The 17324-nt window shown below is 44.0% G+C and overlaps 1 protein-coding gene across 9 annotated transcripts in view; it reads left to right on the forward strand.

The window, feature by feature from the left end:
- Positions 1-17324, forward strand: part of DST (dystonin) — a 1789835-nt gene that overhangs the window by 1256257 nt on the left and 516254 nt on the right. For 7 of the 9 annotated variants that reach the window (XM_069235771.1, XM_069235775.1, XM_069235772.1 and 4 more), the window contains one exon: positions 10465-10698. The exons of the other annotated variants lie outside the window; for them this stretch is intronic. In XM_069235771.1, the coding sequence (XP_069091872.1) occupies positions 10465-10698 (234 nt within the window). The remainder of the gene's footprint in view (positions 1-10464; positions 10699-17324) is intronic. 9 annotated transcript variants of the gene reach the window in all.

The raw sequence follows: 17324 nt of genomic DNA on the forward strand, positions 1-17324 counted from the left end.
ATGTTCAGATATTTATCAAGCGTTATACCTGGAGATCTGGTAGAATCAATCAAGTGAGTTGTGCAATTTAGGGCAATTAGTTGTTTTAGCCGTTCTTCTACAGGGGATTGTGAGGGGTGATCAGAAGGAATTCGGTTTTGATCGTGTTAAGCTTGAGGTGATTACAGGACAGCCAATGTTGTGTTTTCAGCAATGTACAGTTTAGTAGTTTGATGTCTTCGGGAGAGGAAATTTTCAAATACTGTTCTGTATCATCAGTGTACATGTTGTAAGGATGTTAGAGAGCTTCAGAAGATTGGTAAGTGGTTACATGAGCAGGTTCAAAAGGTGGGGAGAGAGCGAAGATCCTTGTGGAACACCAGACGTGGTGTGGTGTGGTATTTTGGTTTACTTTGATTCTCTGTGATCTGTTGTGAAGGAATGAGGCAAACTAGTATAATACAGGCCAGAACGTCCCATCCTCTTCTCAAGGTCGACCATATTATCATAATTTACAGTATTGAAAGCAGAGGAGAGATCAAGTAGAATAAGCAGACAAGAATTAGTTCTGGTCTAGCATTCTCATGGCATCATTGACAATATGTGCTAGGGCTGTTTCAGTGCTATGACCGGATCTGAAACCAGATTGTATATGGTATATGAGTTCAAATTGCTTGATGTGGTTACAGAGTTGCATAAGTATGTATTTTTCTAATAGCTTTGCTAGTGTTGAGATGTTGGTGATAGGGCAGTGGTTGCAAAGGTAGGATAGGTCTGCATTAGTGTTTTTTGGAAAAGGGGTGACCTGTTCTATTTTTAAGCAGTCTGTGAACATGCCTTGAACAAGAGATGCATTGATAATCTGAGTCTAGAGAGGGAGTAAGGAAGAGCTGAGCTGATTAAAGAGAGGTCAGAGGATCATTGAAATGGTTGGAGGGTTTTAGTGTAGGTAAGATTTTGGGTAAAGCTGCTTCATCTAGGATTTTAAAGGTACTCCATGTTTTTAGTGGTGTGGTTGTAAAGGAGGGAGCTATTTTTGGTTCTGAACAGGAAGGAGCCTAGTTGCGTTGGTAGAAGCTGTGAATCACGGTAGAGATCAGTTTCAATTCTCCTTATATTTTTAATTAAATAGGTGGAGAAATCCTCACCACTTGGTAAGGGTCCATTGTCAGCCAAATGCATGTTAGAGTTGCATATTGATTGATGTTTGATGATTTCGAAGAGTTTCCTGGGTCTGTTTTTGGAATTGTCTAGTTGTGATCTAAAATAATCCACTTTTGAACTACGGATATGTTTATAATAGGAACTTCTTGCCCACCTCAGCAACTTGAGGTGGAGGGGGAGCTTCTCCAAGATCTTTCTTAGCCTTAGTTTGCGTCTTTCCTCATTAAGGCTGTTATTGAACCAGAATTTGAAGTGTCAGCACAGTATTCTTTTTAGCTGCTTAGGAGTGATCATGTCCAGGGTGTTAGTAATGGATTGTATATGAAACTTGGTAAGATCATTAACATTGGTCCTGTTAATGGGGGCAGCAGGAAGTTGTTGAAAATAGAAGGTAAATCGAATGGGTTGATATTATTTAAGTTTCTGGACCATTGTCTGGGTTTAAGAGGTTGACCTTTTCCAGTCAGCACTTTCTCCAGCATTAGGGAGATTAGGCAGTGGTCCGACCAGTCACAGGGGGTGATGGATTCAAGTTGGGTGGGGTTGTCTTTAGATACAATAAGATCGAGGGTGGAGCCTCTAATGTGAGGTTGGTCATTACAAAATTGAGTGAGGTTGAGGTCAGTGAGGAAGGTCTTGAAAGTGTTTAATATGGGGTCAGTGGAGTTATTCCAGCATATGTTGAAGTCCCCTAAGAAGATATGATTTGAATGCTTTTCAGAGTTAGAGGAAATGGTTTCCATTAATTGTCCAATGAAAGGTAGGTTGTTACCAGGGGAGTGGTAAATCATGGGAAGTTTACAAACCATCTTTTTGTTTTCCAAATTTCAGTACCTAGGTGTTCGCAGGAGGGCATTATTTTGTTTTTGCATTGATTCAGGGTAAACGTGAAACAGAAGATGCATGCTAATCCTCCCCCATTTTACCAAATCTATCCAGTCTGATGATATCATAGTTGTGGAGAACTAAGATGTCCAAGATGGGTGAGAAGGTCTCTGTGAGATACGTTTCCGTTAATATGATGAGATCAAGGTCAAGTGAGAGAATGAGATCTGCAATATCCGCTGCATGTTTGACTGCAGATCAGCAATTGAGAAGCATAGACCTGAAATGCGATTTAGATTCAGAGACTTCATGGTGAGTTTTGGGAACGTGAAGTAGGTTGTGTGCATTTAAGGATCTATGGTTGCAACTTGGTTCTCTCAGTGTGTTGGAGAGAATCACCTGGATAGTAGCTGGTGAGATAGGAGAGTCCCAGTTAGGAGAGGAATAGGATAACAGCCGGGAGTTGATGTCAGCATCCAGTAGGCGGTCTGAAACCGTATGGTGTCTGGAGATGGAGTTGCAAAGATGTTGAGTTTTCCAGGTCAAGTTAGGAAAGTTTTCCCTGTAGGATGACCCCTGCCTGGAATGGCTCAGCCATCCATCCTGGGTTGAGCAGTGTTGTTGTTCAGTGATTGGGGTTTGGTAATCCCAGGGGGTAAGGTTAAGTATCAGGAGCTTCTCGAGCTTTGAAGTAGTGTGAATAAGGTTCTGGATATTGGCAACTAATTGAAAATCTTGAATGAGATCAGCAAGTTTGTTCTCCAGTGAAGGTATTACGGCCTAATTGCAGCTGTAAGCAATCATCATGTTGGCTATGGATACAGCAGTTTATAAGTAAATTGCAGCAGACTGGGTGGTGGATCCAGACGTACGCAGGTGAACAGTGCACAAGATTGTCTGAGCTAACGCTTAGATGTTCATAAATGTACTCCAGTTGAGTGGCAGAGATATTCCTGTCGAGTCAAAATTATTACTAGGTAGAGGGGTTAATGTAGAGGAGTATTCAGGTATTTAGGTGTTGCAATATGGCTGCTCCAAAAGGGGTCCCGAGTTGTAGCCTTAATTATGAGCTTGAAGTTCTTCTTTCCTTGCAGTGGACCGTTGAAAGATAAGTCTTACGTCTATTTCAGCTACAGGGGTTGAAGTCCTAAAGACCATCTTCACTTTCCATGTAACTGTGAAAGCATAGTCCTCTGTTTATTTCTACTAGTAGAGACAGGTTGCCATTTTAAGCTGAGGTCTGCATGGGAGGTACGGGGGTGAGAGCTTAATAATATGTAGGGCGTCTGATCAGAGGGACTCAGGTCAAAATAAATATGATATCCCCGATTTGCACTGCAGGACCTAGGACATTGATTTGTCAGAGGAGGTAATAGAAGGGAGTATGAGGGTGGATGAGCAACAAAAACAGTGTGCAATGTAGGGAGACACCAGGCAGGAGGTGCACTGGTAATTAATGATGTTGGGATCCAAGCTCAATTGCGAGTCGTGCATATTCATCAAATATTTGGAGACGTCGAGATCGCATCACCTGCAGAAACTGGAACCATCTGGTAGATGATGTCAGGAAGAGAGAGAGAGAAAAGGGTGGGTTAGTGGTTAATACCCAGCCCTGGCTGGGGTTCAGATGGGGGATCTGACCACAGCTGCAGAGCCACCTTCAAGCAAAGCAAAGCGACCAGCTCGCAATTGATCAGAGAACCTTGAGGAGAGCACCAAGGGCCAAGGCAACAGCTGAGCAAGAAGGTTGTGATGTTGCTCGGGGAGGACGAGAGGTGGGATGGGTCAGCGGTCTGCACCAGCCCTTGGCGAGCCGCCTCGCAGCCCATATTACAACCAGCTTGCAATCGACCAGAGGCCCTTGAGGAGGATGCCGAGAGCCCATGTAGTGCCTGGGCAGGAAGGCTGTGATACTGTCAGGGGAGCACGAGAGGCAGGTGGTTTAACCATTGTGACAAGCCCTTGCTGGGGCAGAGAAGGGCAAACGGAAAATAGCAGCAGTGCCGACTAGAAGCCCATAGTGTGACCAACCCGCAGTGCAGTCAGAGGGCAATCGGGGCCCTTGAAGAGAGCGTCGAGGGTACCAGCTGCAGAGCAGGGGGGCCGAAACCCAAGCAAGGATGGCACAATTTAAATCTGCACCTGGATGTGGATGAACCTATAGAGGCTCCGAGTAGGCAGGCAACTTCAATTCGTCTTCCAGCAACACACCAGAGGTACGAGGCAGTCAGATGGCACGGGGATGGGCAGTGGGAGCGAAGGGGCACATCAGCACGGTGTGCACAGATACTGCAGATCTAAGTTCCTGTGGTAAGGAATATAGAAAGAGAATGGCAAACAACTGTCATGTCTGGTCGCAGAACCAATTGCATAGGTAAGGCTTGAGTGGTCCAAATGTGCTTCAATATTGGTTAAATGTTCGTCTTGTTGCGATGATCGTTGGTACAGGGGAGGATGACAGGGCATAAGCAGGGATATTTTTAGATAAAGGATCCAAAGCCCAGGAGCTTCTAAAAGGAGCTCCAGCTCAACGGCCATCTTGGGACTTTTTGTCTGCTATCAAGAACTGACCAAAGGCAACCATCCAGCTCATCCAAGAACATTCAAGAACAGTGCATCCTTCTTCAAACTTTGCCTTTCCCAGCCTCTTCAAAGCATTATATTCTCATTTATGCATATCAAACAGTATCATTAGACCAAGTGGTTGACAATGTTGAGTCTTGTTTAGATAATCTGTGACTTGCTTCAACTTGTAAAGCATTTCCCAAAGAAAGCAACAACTCAGCTCATTGTTTGAAGCTCATTTGTAGTGTCAGCTAGTTCTGTGTGAAACCGAGCTCATCTTAAAAAACCATCATCTCTAGTCACAACAAAATTTTCGTACAGCTGCAGACTTCATTGGGTCTGTAGAATAAGCGTTTATTTAATATAGTAACCCTAATTTCTGCCCTTGCACCATACACAATGGAGATACACATCAGTTCTATCCACGCCTTTAGGGATTGATTGGGACAGATCGTCTCAAGACATGGGGAACTGTGTGGGTTGACACTCTTGGCGCACTGTTTCAAAAACCTGCACTCATTCCCTTTGCACAGTTGCAGGCAGATTACAAAAGTAGGCCACTTCCTGGTGTAGAACACACTAGTAGCTGAAATGCAGCACCTCTGGGAGATAACTAGTTGACACTGAGCAAGAAACACATCCTCTGGTACACTCGCTTCACACCATAGGCAGCGGTCGCAGACTAATCACAAGGTTCACTCGGGCCCTGGCATACATGACACACAGCCCTTTGCAATCCACTAGACAGAAGTGGAAGTGTGACATAGGAAGTGCCCTGAGGCAAAAGGAATGGGACAGGACTCTAGTGTACCCATGCAAACTCACCTGCAGCAACAAATTCCAATATATTCAGCATAATATTCTGCATAGAGCATACTTCACACCAGCATGCTTACAAAGGGTGTACGGCTCCAACTGCCCTAGATACAGAGCACACAATGCTGACAAGGCCACATGTTTTGGAGCTGTCCAGTGGTGGCGACACTATAGCGGGAGGTTACACAGGGCGCACGGGTATGTGCTTCATCAAGTGTTGAATTTTGGTCCTATTCAAACACAAACAATCAGGGAGCACCACCAACCTCTTCCTCGACCTGGCTCTGCTGATGGTTCAGAGGTCCATCGCTATGCACTAGAAAGCCAGCATTTTACAGGCTTACAGTATTTGTTCTCAGCCACTCTCAAATGAGGAAAAGCTGAATCTGTGGCCCTTCGGCGAGAAGAAGCCGGCAGCCTATGCAGAATCCCAATTGCCATGGAATGGGACGCTCTGCTAAACGAATTACAGGAACTATTGCGAACACCACTGAGCTGAAAGAGCCCTTAGCTGACTGGTCAACTATTGCGTTACTTTAATACTCTGCATAAGGCATTAGTCTGCCTCTGCCCCTGATTCATCCATGCATGAGAAATGCCCTGACTCAAAGCCGGTATGACACTTCACTCCCCATAATGTCGGCTATTCATTGAGACTGGGGGCTCACCTTCTGGACAGATGCACCCATTCCTTTCTCCTTAACTACCTGCATTTTGTTGCGGCTGCTATGACCTTTAAGTTTATTTTGTTCCTGTTGTGTAATACTTGCTGTCATTATAGTTGGGAACTGCTATCATGATCTTGTCATTTGTAAAAGACTGTATATGACATGTTTTTGTGCAGCTATGTGAAAATCAATAAAAATTGGTTTAAAAAAACCCTCATTTCTGGTTGGAAAGGTTAACCTATTTAATCCTATTGTGAGTGTATTTTTCTATATAGGACCCCATTATGAGAATGGTGGTAAAAACCGCCTCGCACCGCGACGATGGGCACCAAAATACCGTCGGCGCAGCTACTATCTGTCCGTCATAATATGACCACAGCCGGATTTCCACCACAAGACGTGTGGAAATCTGGCTGTGGCCATGCTGGTGGATGGTGGTAAGGTGGCGCTGCTACCAGCATCAGGGCCACGCCAGTAGACCACCGCCAGCCATATTAGGAGAAATAATACGGCCTGGCAGTGTTCTGCTGGCGGGCGCTGCTGGCGGTAGCAGTGTGCATGTATGTGTGAGTGTGTGCGTGAATGCGAGTGTGTGTTTAGTGTCGTTTGCATGCATGTATGAATGTGTATCAGTGCATGTATGTATGGAAATGTGAATGCGTGTATGTTTTGATGTGTGTGTGGATGTGTGCGTGAATGGATTAATGCATGCGTGTATGTATGTGTGGATGAGTGTGTGTCTGTGTGTGAATGGGGGGGTGTGGATGTAGGGGGTGGGGTGGTGTTTGGAGAGGTTCAGGGCGGAGGGGGCCTCCTATCAGTGACAGGGAAGGATTTCCCTGTCACTGATAGGACCTACTGCCATGGTTTTCGTGGCGTTACGAACAGCACGAAAATCATGGCGGTAGGCAGGGTCATGATACTGCCGGTGGAACAATGGCGGCCGCCATGGCGGTCGGAGTGGTACATTGACAGGTTGGCTTCAGCCAACCCACCAATGTCATAATGTGGCGGTAAGTACAGCCAGCCTGCTGGCGGTACTGCCGCCACATTAGCTCCAACTGCAGGGGTCATAATGACCCCCATAGTCTCTTAACATTTTTATTTGTAACAACAGCAATTGAATTATCAAGTGTACAGTGAATCACAGTGCATGGGAGGAGCAGAGCATGAGCACAGCATAGCAGAATAATTGTCCATCATGTATAATTTCTGTCAGTTTTATTGAATATTCATATATCTCTCTCATTAAGGCGTGTTAAGCTATATCTATGACTCATCATACAGACCCAAGAAATAAGAAAAAAAGGACATAGAACCCCTCTTCCTTTCACTTCGAGCCATGTACACTTTACCATGTATATTCATATTAACTGATTCTTCGGTGAATCAAAACCATCAGTACACACATGTATATTCCTTGCTCCTCCCTCCCAGAGCCCAAGGGAAAAGTCAGGGTAATTAACCATCCCTTCTTGATCAGTGAAGGGTAAATAAAAAGCTTTAAGTCTAGTTGGGTACACTGCCAAAGGGTTTCCTTATGTAAGGTAGGTAGGGACAGGATCCAAAGTTGTCCAAAACGTTAACACTCCAGCATGGAATCTGATAATGTTTCCATTGCTAAAGGTTCATGAGCTGTGAATACCACAAAGCAGTGGGTGGAGACTCCACTTTCTTGCAGTGGTCTTGTTGTAGTATTAGCCACGTGAAGGCAGTTCCACATAACTAGCCTACCTGCTCCAGACTGGTATCCTGAAACCTGTTGTCGCAACTTTAAAAATATTGTAGTAATAACTCATATAATGCAATAGACCAGAATGCTTCAAATCTCATTTAAAATTTCCATTCAAAATGTGGTAACCGGATGTGTTTGGCATCTATTGCTTCACATCCCCTCAAACATTTAAGGAACACATTTAGGTGAAACATGTAGAATGTAGCCAGATGGTGATACCAATCTGATAATATTTTTAAAATATGCTTCCCTTCCCAAAGCACTGTAAACTCTGGTGGAAATCTTTCCAAATGGCCAGCCACTGAATATCTTAGAGGGTCATACCTATTGTGCTCCTTGGTATTTTTAATGCATTCTTGTTATTTATGGTTTTTCTTTTACCTGGACATAATTTTCTTCATATCATGAAATGGGTTAAATTGTGTGTGCCATGTATTGCATTCCTTTCTGTCCTGCATCTGTCTAAGACTGACATATCCGTGTGTAAGCTAGTGATGCATTATAAAGCCTGCTTTATCCCTGCCTTATTCTTCTTCTCACTTCCATAGACCAGTGTTTTCTTTAGTTATAGGATTTTGATGCTCTTTGAAGGCAGGTTTGACCATGCAGTCTCACAATGTTTGTCTCCTAATGCTTTTTGTACTGCATTTGCTGTACAATTTAACTCTGTACTGCAGTGATAGGAGGTGGGGTGCTTTTTATTGACTGTAAAAAGATGGAGACATTTCCCTTCATCTTTATAGGAAAAAGAAAATTGATTAAACATGCAAGTGCGTACCAAATAAAAGAATTTGTTTTTATGACCCAATATTTTCCTTGCATATTATATCTTTAGAGGCTGAGTTCCACAGGGATGGGGCAGATCCAGAAAAAAGCCGAAGATTGGCTTGTTTTTAATCTTTTGGTTTCCAATCAAAGAGATTGTTTACTTCTGAAGCATTTGATATCGTCAGAAATGTTTAGGTAGGAGTGTAGATGACTTGATTGCGTTTGCTTGTGGGCATTGAAAGTCAGACAAGCAAGCTTTATATTGATTCTTACCTCGCTACAAGATGAGGTAATTATGGGGCACCAAGTTTTGAGAAGAGTTGAAAGTTGGTGTTGATAAGCTGGTGGAGGTCATTGAAGTATGAAGTTGCTTTTAGAGAGTTCATAATGTTCAGTAACAATTTTTCATTGATTGGAGGGACATGAAATTTGAAAGAGAAAATAAAAAATAAAAAATCAGTGCATTTTTCTTTGGAGTTTGGAAAGGATAATTGAGTTGGCGTTGAGGTGTAAATATAGGATAGAAAATATGTAAATGGCCTGTGGGCCATATATACAAGGTCACTTTGCTGTTGCGGAGCCTGTATTTGTAAAATCATAGGTTTTATAACTAGAAAATTGCATTTTTGTAATGTACTAAATTAATTTCGTGATTTTGTAATACACTACTCGATCGGTTTAAAAAGGCATAATGGATCTCTATTTGGAAGGGGCATGTTTAGGGCAACCCTTCAAATAGAGATTTGTTGTAGTATGTATCAGTGGTTTGTCACCACAATTTCGGTAGAAACCCATTGATAGATTACTGATTCCTTAAAGGATGTGGTAACCCATTTGCAAAGGGGAAGGATTCCTTATTGGACCCCTTCCCCTTTGTTAATGTAAAACCAAAACCGTTTGTTTGGGAGTGGGCAGTACTTCACTGCCAACTTTTAAACAAGAGTTTTAAAAGAAATGTATAGCTTTGTTTTAAATGCAGCCCTGTTTCCTTTAAGAAAAAGGGATCTGCCTTCAAAAACATACTTTATTTCAATGCAGTCACAGACATGGTGGTCTGCTGACCCGACCATGACACCATCCCTGTGATGCCATCCGATTGAAGTGAGAAGCAATTTGCAGCCTAACTCATGGATAGTAATATTGAGACCTACCCTGAATGGTGATTTTGCGAACTGACCTACTAGTACAAAGGTTTGTTTGCAAAATGAGAATTGATTTGCAAAAAATCTATGCACAATTTGTAACTCCTTTTGTACATCGATTCTTGCCCAGTAACCTTAAGAAGGTGAGGTTTTTTAACAGTTGGCAACATTTCTCGTGATTACATTTGTTCCTTATCACAACTATCACTCTCCACCATAATGTAGGATTTTGCTTTGCAATTTTTGCTGTCATCCCACTTGTGTGATTGTAATTGAGTAACTCCTTAGCTTGGTGACTAAGTTAATCTTAGCCATACAGTTGCCTCCTTTGGTGACATAGGGACCAGGACCTAAGGGATAAACCCAGCTGTGAAAAACGTTTTCATAGTTTGTGACAGGAAGTAAGGTGATTCAACCATTTTCTCTTGCTTTTTCACTCCTTATTTCTCACCTTACTGTCTTTGAGCGGTGTATGAGACTGAGAAAGTGTCTTGTTTGATTTAGCTTTGCAAATATTACTAGTGTCCTGTCTGCAAATGTTTGCTGTTGCTTTCTACACTCTGCTGTTTTTTTTCTCTGTGTATGTTTTCTGTGTCTTTGTAAAGGTGCATTATGTATCAATGTCGGATCATCAGGGCAAATTCATATTTTTTGGAGGACTGTTTTGACTCTGTTGTCCCACCAGAAGTGTGACTTGATAGGTGCATCTGTAAAGAAGCTTCCTTTGAATGTGTCTCATCTTTATTTGTATTTTTAATGTTTAGGGTTCTTTCCCAATTAATGTTGATTGTTTTATCCACAGACCACAGAGAAGCAGTTGAAAGATAGGAAGATGCTACTGGAAACCACTGCATTTGATATTCAATTCTTCATATCTGAACATGCACAGGATCTTTCCCCTAACCAGTGCAAGCAATTGCTTCGACTTCTAAATACTACTCAGAGGTCTTTCCATGAAGCACAGGAGAGGATAACTTTCCAGCTGAAATCTTTACAGAATAATTTGCTGGCTGCACAAGATCTTGATATCCAGAAGGTTTGCTTTGCATGTAGAATGTATGCTGGTGTGCTACAGCAACAAGCTTCCATAGTTTTAGGAGCTTGTATTTCTGGCACATTAAAACTAGTTAATTGATTTGCTCAGAGCTGCCTGGTGACTCATAGCTTTATTTACAATATGTTTTCTACATACAGATGTCCTGATAGTACATAGCATTTGTATATCCTCCATAGGGTTATTTTGCTTATATGTAGGCCAGTAATGTTAGATTGTAAATATCACATTTGTCTTACATAATGGTGACTGGACTGTATTTCTTGCCAGCTTGAATGCTTTCAATAGATTGAAAGCTAATTGTATGTGGCAAGTGAAGACTTAATGACTTCTATTGTATTTTTTATGAAGTAGAGCAAATATTGACAACAATACAAAAATAGTGTTTGTTGGCATGTGTAGCTGTGGATACATATGCTCCTTCCATCTAGTGTTGGATATGAAAGTGTGCAAGTTGTTTTTCTTCAAAGAATTCTTTTGATTCATGAGGTCGAGTGACTCCTCCTCTTGGTGGTAATGCACATGGGCATCAACTCCACAGTTAGATTGTTTCTTCCGTCGTCGGGCCCGGGCCTATATCATGGAGCTCAAGGTTGAGACCATTTTGGGATTTTTTATGTTTCTGATCAACTCCCACCTTCACCGGTATTGTTATCAAACACGTTCCCACCTTTGCGCTTCAAGATTTGAAAATCATTGCCCATCGGATCCATGCGCTGGAACAAAGACATTTTAGGCCTCACCATCTCGAGTCTATCTTTCTAGCCCTTTCTGTATACAATGCCCTGCTGATTAAATGAACGTCCTTCTACTTCTGCATTAGTTGCCAAGCTAAGTACCCGCAGACTGACCTTCATCAGGTCTTCCAACAACAAAGAAAAGGACTGTGAGATTGTGTCAAAAAGACCCTACGAGACTGGGGGGCATGTTACAGTGATATGCAGTGAAGAGAGGTTGACAACACACCCGACAGCTTCGAACATCAGGATGTCAAGGAAGAGGAGGAGGAGCTCCATGAGACCTCCTCAGCGGAGGAAGAGGCTTTTTCGATTGAGGGCTCCAACTCCGAATTAGAATCGACCTCGAGATGCAGGATCGTCCACTGAGTCAGCATACTTTGAGTACTGTCTCCCCTGTCTTGCCACCTAAAAAACATTCAGCTCCTACTGAACATAAGACTCCCGGGCCTCCACTGTAAACAGGCCATGGTTGGCACCAAAAATCCGATTGAGATGCCCCGCCCTCGGGCTCTGCACGGAAACATAAGCCTGAGTTGACCCCTTTGGTGCCTAGTCGACCATCTCTACCTTCGGCACCGACTACCTCAGCACCAACCATTTTGGCACCGATCACTTCTGCACCGAAACAGAAAGTCATCTCGACTCCGAAGACTTCCAAACCAGCACTGAAACCTGACTTGAGTGCTCCAGTCGAACCGATTGAAAATTGAAGTTGAAATTGAAACATATGTAAAGCACATAAAACCATCAGGCATCAACGTGCTATGCTGGAGAAGACTATGGAGAGGGTGCTCACCACAGGCAGGAAGAGCCCAAGACCCAGGTGACTAATTTTGAGAATAACCAAGTTTTTACCTTCCTGTAAAAAATCAGGTATGATTTAAGACTCCTAATATTTCCCGGGCGGGAATTCCAGAGCCTGGCGGCTGCCACAGTCTTGGCCCGATCCCATCACCTGGCTTTCCGACACCTAGGTACCACCACCTTTCTACGTCCTGCAGATCACAAGGACCTGATAGGGACATACCGATTAAAGGCTGTTCTCAGATTCATTGAACCCTGTAGATGGAGATCCCTATAAGTCAGACACAGAGTTTTAAGAGACCACTGTTTCTGCACCAGCAGCCAGTGAAGTAATCTCAGACCCCCCCCTTGATTGAACAAAATTTTGGCAATCCGAATACCAGACATTCCGCAGCATTCAGGATAGTTTGGAGCTCATTCAATAAGTACTGATTAACATTAAGGTAAAGGGCATTACAATAATCAAGACAACATGTCATTAATGCAGTGACAACTGACACCCTGAGCTCTTTAGGGAAAAAAGGCAGGATTTTCTTCAGGATCTTAATGACCCAGAAACAGCAGAAAACAGTCTTATTAACTTGGGTGTCGAAAGTCAGGGTGTCCTCAAACATCACACACAAATTTTTTACTTTCGTCACTGAAACAGGTAGCGTACCTCAAGTATCTGGCCACCAACGGTTGTTCCCTGCTAGATAGTCTCCTCATGAAGACACCACCTCCTATCAGGAGCTTATTAGCAGGGCTGCAACATACTACCAGGTACCCCTCCATAAAGTGTCCGTAGAGGACGTTTTTCTATTGAAAACCCTTTCATCACATAGGGCAACACTATACCTCCCTATGATCAAGGGTACGGTAAGTCATGCGGATGAGATTTTTAAAGATCCTGTGTGAACCCGCATTATCATACCCAAGGTCGATTAAAAACTATAAGGCCCTATTTATATCAGAGGAAAAATTCAAGCGGGCCCTTTTGTTGTCTCTAATGCTTAAAAAAGGGCTAATTCCCAGGTTGCCAATGATGCTCCACCTCCTGATAAGGAAAGTTAGCTTATTGATGCTTCTGGCAAAAGAGTTGTGGCGCAGTCCACCAATCACTGGTGTATTGCTAAAACTTTGTGGTTATTAGCCAGGTATGATCATGCCCACTGGGATGAAATGGAGGAACTACTTCAACACCTCCCAGAGAAGCACAGGAAGAGAGGGCAGGAGATTGTAGCTCAGGGGCAACAAGTCTCCAATACTTTATTTAGATGCCCCCTAGACTCTGCAGACACTGCTGCCAGCGACATAAATACCAGTGTTGTGTTGCACCACCATGCCTGGCTGAACATATCTGGTTTTAAGACAGAAGTACAACAGAGCCTCTTAAATGTCCCCTTTGATCAGGTACACCTTTTTGACCCTCATGTTGATCAGGCTCTGGAGAAATTAAGAAAGATACTGAGGTTGCAAAGTCCGTGGGTGCACTACAAACATCAAGTCCCTGTTGCTCCTTTCACTTCCCCTCCTATAAGCCAGGCTCCAAAACAACCTCTTCAGATGCCTTGTCTTCATACTACTGAGGAAAGAGGCATCAATCCTCTCGCTGAGGCTACTACAAGGGCACATACAGAGGCAACAACACAAAGGGTAAAGGCAGATGAGCTTCCACAAGTGGCGCTGCACCCACCACAAAGCAGTGACTCCCTTCTCCTTCTCCTGATCATTGAACACCTGTCGAGGGAAAGATTGCAACAGTTCCTCCCCACTTGGCTATCCATAACATTGGATTGGTGGGTGTTGGAGATTATCCAACATGGTTACTGGCTGGTGCTCATAATCGCAACTCCAAACAATCCACCTCGCTCTCACAGACTCTCCAGGACACTTAACACTCCTCAAGCAGGAAGCTAGGGCTCTCTTACTCAAAGGGGCTATACAATCTGTCCCTATACAACATCAAGGGTCAGTAGTATACTCCCTATACTTTCCAATCTTCTAAGAAACAGATCCCTATAGTAAGTCTTAAATCTATGGCAGATGAATCTATATCCTGTCAGGGAATATCCATATGGTCACCCTCCAAGACGTGATCCTACTTCTTCAACAAAGCGATTTCCTCTGAGCACTAGACTTAAAGGATGTCTATCTTCACATTCCCATACACCCAGCACATTGTAAATACCTTAGATTTGTAATAGCCGCCAACCATTACCAGTTCAAAGTCCTCCATTCATGGTCAATTCTGCACCTCGAGCAGTCACAAAGTGCCTATCAGTAGTAGCAGCACATCTGTGCAGAAAAAAAACATTAATGTTTTCCTGTATCTGATTGACTGGCTCAACAAAGCCAGCACTCTCCCACTGTGTCTCCAACACACCCAAACTACCAGAGACTTGCTACATCGACTAGGCTTTATCATCAATTTCCAAAAATTTCACCTTCCGCCTCTACTGACTCAATTATATTTAGGGTCTACTCTAAACACACAGATGAGATTAGCCTATCACAATGCAGCCGAATACACAACTTTCAGATTCTAATATTGTGCTTCAAAGCCAATCAACAAGTCACAGTCAGAACTGTCATGAGACTTCTTGGTATGATGGCTTCATGCATCGCCATAGTGCTGAGCGTACAACTACACATGCGTCTGCTGCAGGAATGTGTGACATGATAATGGTCTCAGTCACAGGGTCAGTTAGAAGATCTAGTTTTGGTAGACAGCCGCACTCATTGCTCTCTGCAGTGTTTGATCAAAAATAGCCTGTTAGAAGGGAGGCCTTTCCTCAACCCTGTTCCCCAAACCATAGTGACAACTAACACATCACAGACTGGTTGGGGTGCTCATCTACAAGATCTCACAGACCAAGGTTTCTGGGATACCAAACACTGGTGTCTCCACATCAACTATCTAGGGCTTCTAGCTGTTCACCTAGTGTTGGAAGTATTCACTCATCACCTGTTCAGCAAGGTTGTCTTGATCTGACAGACAACATGACAGCCATGTACTATTTACAAAAGCAGGGGAGCACATTCTTAACAGTTATCCCACCTGTCGTAGATAATCTGGCATTGGGCTCTCCGTCACAACATCCATCTGTTAGTGGAACATCTTCTGGGAACACACAACAATTTTGCTAACCTTCTCAGCAGGATGAGGCAACAAAGTCCACGAGTGGGAACTCCACCTACGAGTCCTACTCCCCTTTTTCCAAAAGTAGGGGCTTCCAGACATAGATCTGTTCGAAACAGTGGACAACGCAAAATGCCCAAATTTCATCTCCAGGTTCCCACACCCCGATCCAAGGGCAAAGCTCTATGATGACCTTGTCAGAGATATTTGCCTATGCTTTTCCACCTCTCCCTCTTCTACCGTGCCTGGTTCAGAAGCTCACGCAAACATCTCTCACACTAGTACTAATGGTCACAACCCTTCCTAAACTGTCAGTAGTTCCTCACAAAAACTTCCTCTCAACCTGGAACTTCTCACTCAGAACCATGGAGAAATCAGGCACCCAAATCCCAAGGAACTCAATCTAGCAATCAGGCTCCTGAGGTCAGAGTTTAGTTACCTCAATCTCCTACCTGACTGTGTGGCCACCCTTAAAGAAGCACACAAACCCACACCTAGAGCATGTTATGTACCTGAATGGAAGATTTTGTCCATTACTGTCATAACAACAGTATCAATACATTCAATGCAACAACGCAAAACATTGTTTGTTACCTACTACAAGTACAATGCTCTGGCTTGGCATTCACATCCATACACTTACATTTAGCATCGGTTGCTGCCTACCTTCAAAACAGACAACATCTGTCTTTGTTCAAAATAACAGTTATTAAATCCTTCATGAAAGGTCCTAAAAGAGTATTTCCACAGTGAGTTCCCCCAGTGCCTGCATGGCACTTTCACAATGTCCTCACAAGACTTATGGGTCCTCTGTTTGACCACTACACAATCGCTCTCTCCAATTTCTATCTTGGAAGGTAGCTTTTCGCATTGCCATCACATCACTCAGGTGTGTCAGTGAGCTCCAGGCACTAACTTGGAAGAACCCCCCAGGTTTCTGGTTTAGCTGCCCCCACTAAACGGGGGCTGCACTACATCCTCCAACACCACCTGCGGCAGGAGGGGCGCCAACACCTTGTCTGCACCCGGAGTCGCATATAATGAACTTTGCGCTCCCACTGCATGGAACACTAAACCAGAGATCGAGGGGGCGACACTACATCCCCAACACCACCCCTGGCAGGAGGGACCGTCAACGCCTTGCCTCTGCCTGAAGGCACATATATTGATCTTCACGCTCCTACTGCACCCAGGCCAAGACCGGGCCCGTCTTCACCTATCATCGACCGGAGGAGACTGGGCTGAGCCACCCCCCCTTTCATCTGCATCATCTTGGGCCTCTTGTGGTGAGTGCCCTCTTTTCTGCTTTTACGGTTAATCTCCCACTTGGCTGAGGGCACTATGGGGAAACGTAAACAGCCCGTGCAAAGAAACAGGGAGATTCCCTCAAAGCCCTCCCAAGGCTCTACCCTTGACTCTTTCTTGACCCGTGCAATGGGGTGATTGCCAAGGAAATTGACTGTGCAGAGTGGCGTTTATCCCTGGACATTCAAGAAGGCACCAATTATCATTTGCCCATGTCAGCTGGACAAGATTTGCAGGACACACAAGTCTTAGTGGTTCCCAATGATTACCATTGATCTGACTATCCCCTTAAGAGCCTTCCTCAGGGCCTTTAGCCCAGGACCCCTTAAATTACAGTGATTTTGCACCCGTGACCAAGAGGAAGCGCCAAACAAAGTGCCCTGTGAATCGTGATTGCTTGGGTAACACTATGGACAAAAGGCGTTCCCCACCTATCCAGCAAATGTACTTGCCGGATTGGGACTCTATGTTAGACAAGTTCAAAACTGTGGTTGAGTATTGTGTGGCTCCCTTAATAGAGAGGCTGCATAGACTGGAATTAACTGTACTTGACCTGTCCAGCGCTGCAACTAAGGTTAACATCTTCCCCGCCGCTAACATGACCCAGTCGGCCCAGGCAGAGCACAGCTCCTGTAGGA

Source organism: Pleurodeles waltl, chromosome 5, assembly GCF_031143425.1.
Source record: "Pleurodeles waltl isolate 20211129_DDA chromosome 5, aPleWal1.hap1.20221129, whole genome shotgun sequence".
Classification (NCBI taxonomy): domain Eukaryota; kingdom Metazoa; phylum Chordata; class Amphibia; order Caudata; family Salamandridae; genus Pleurodeles; species Pleurodeles waltl.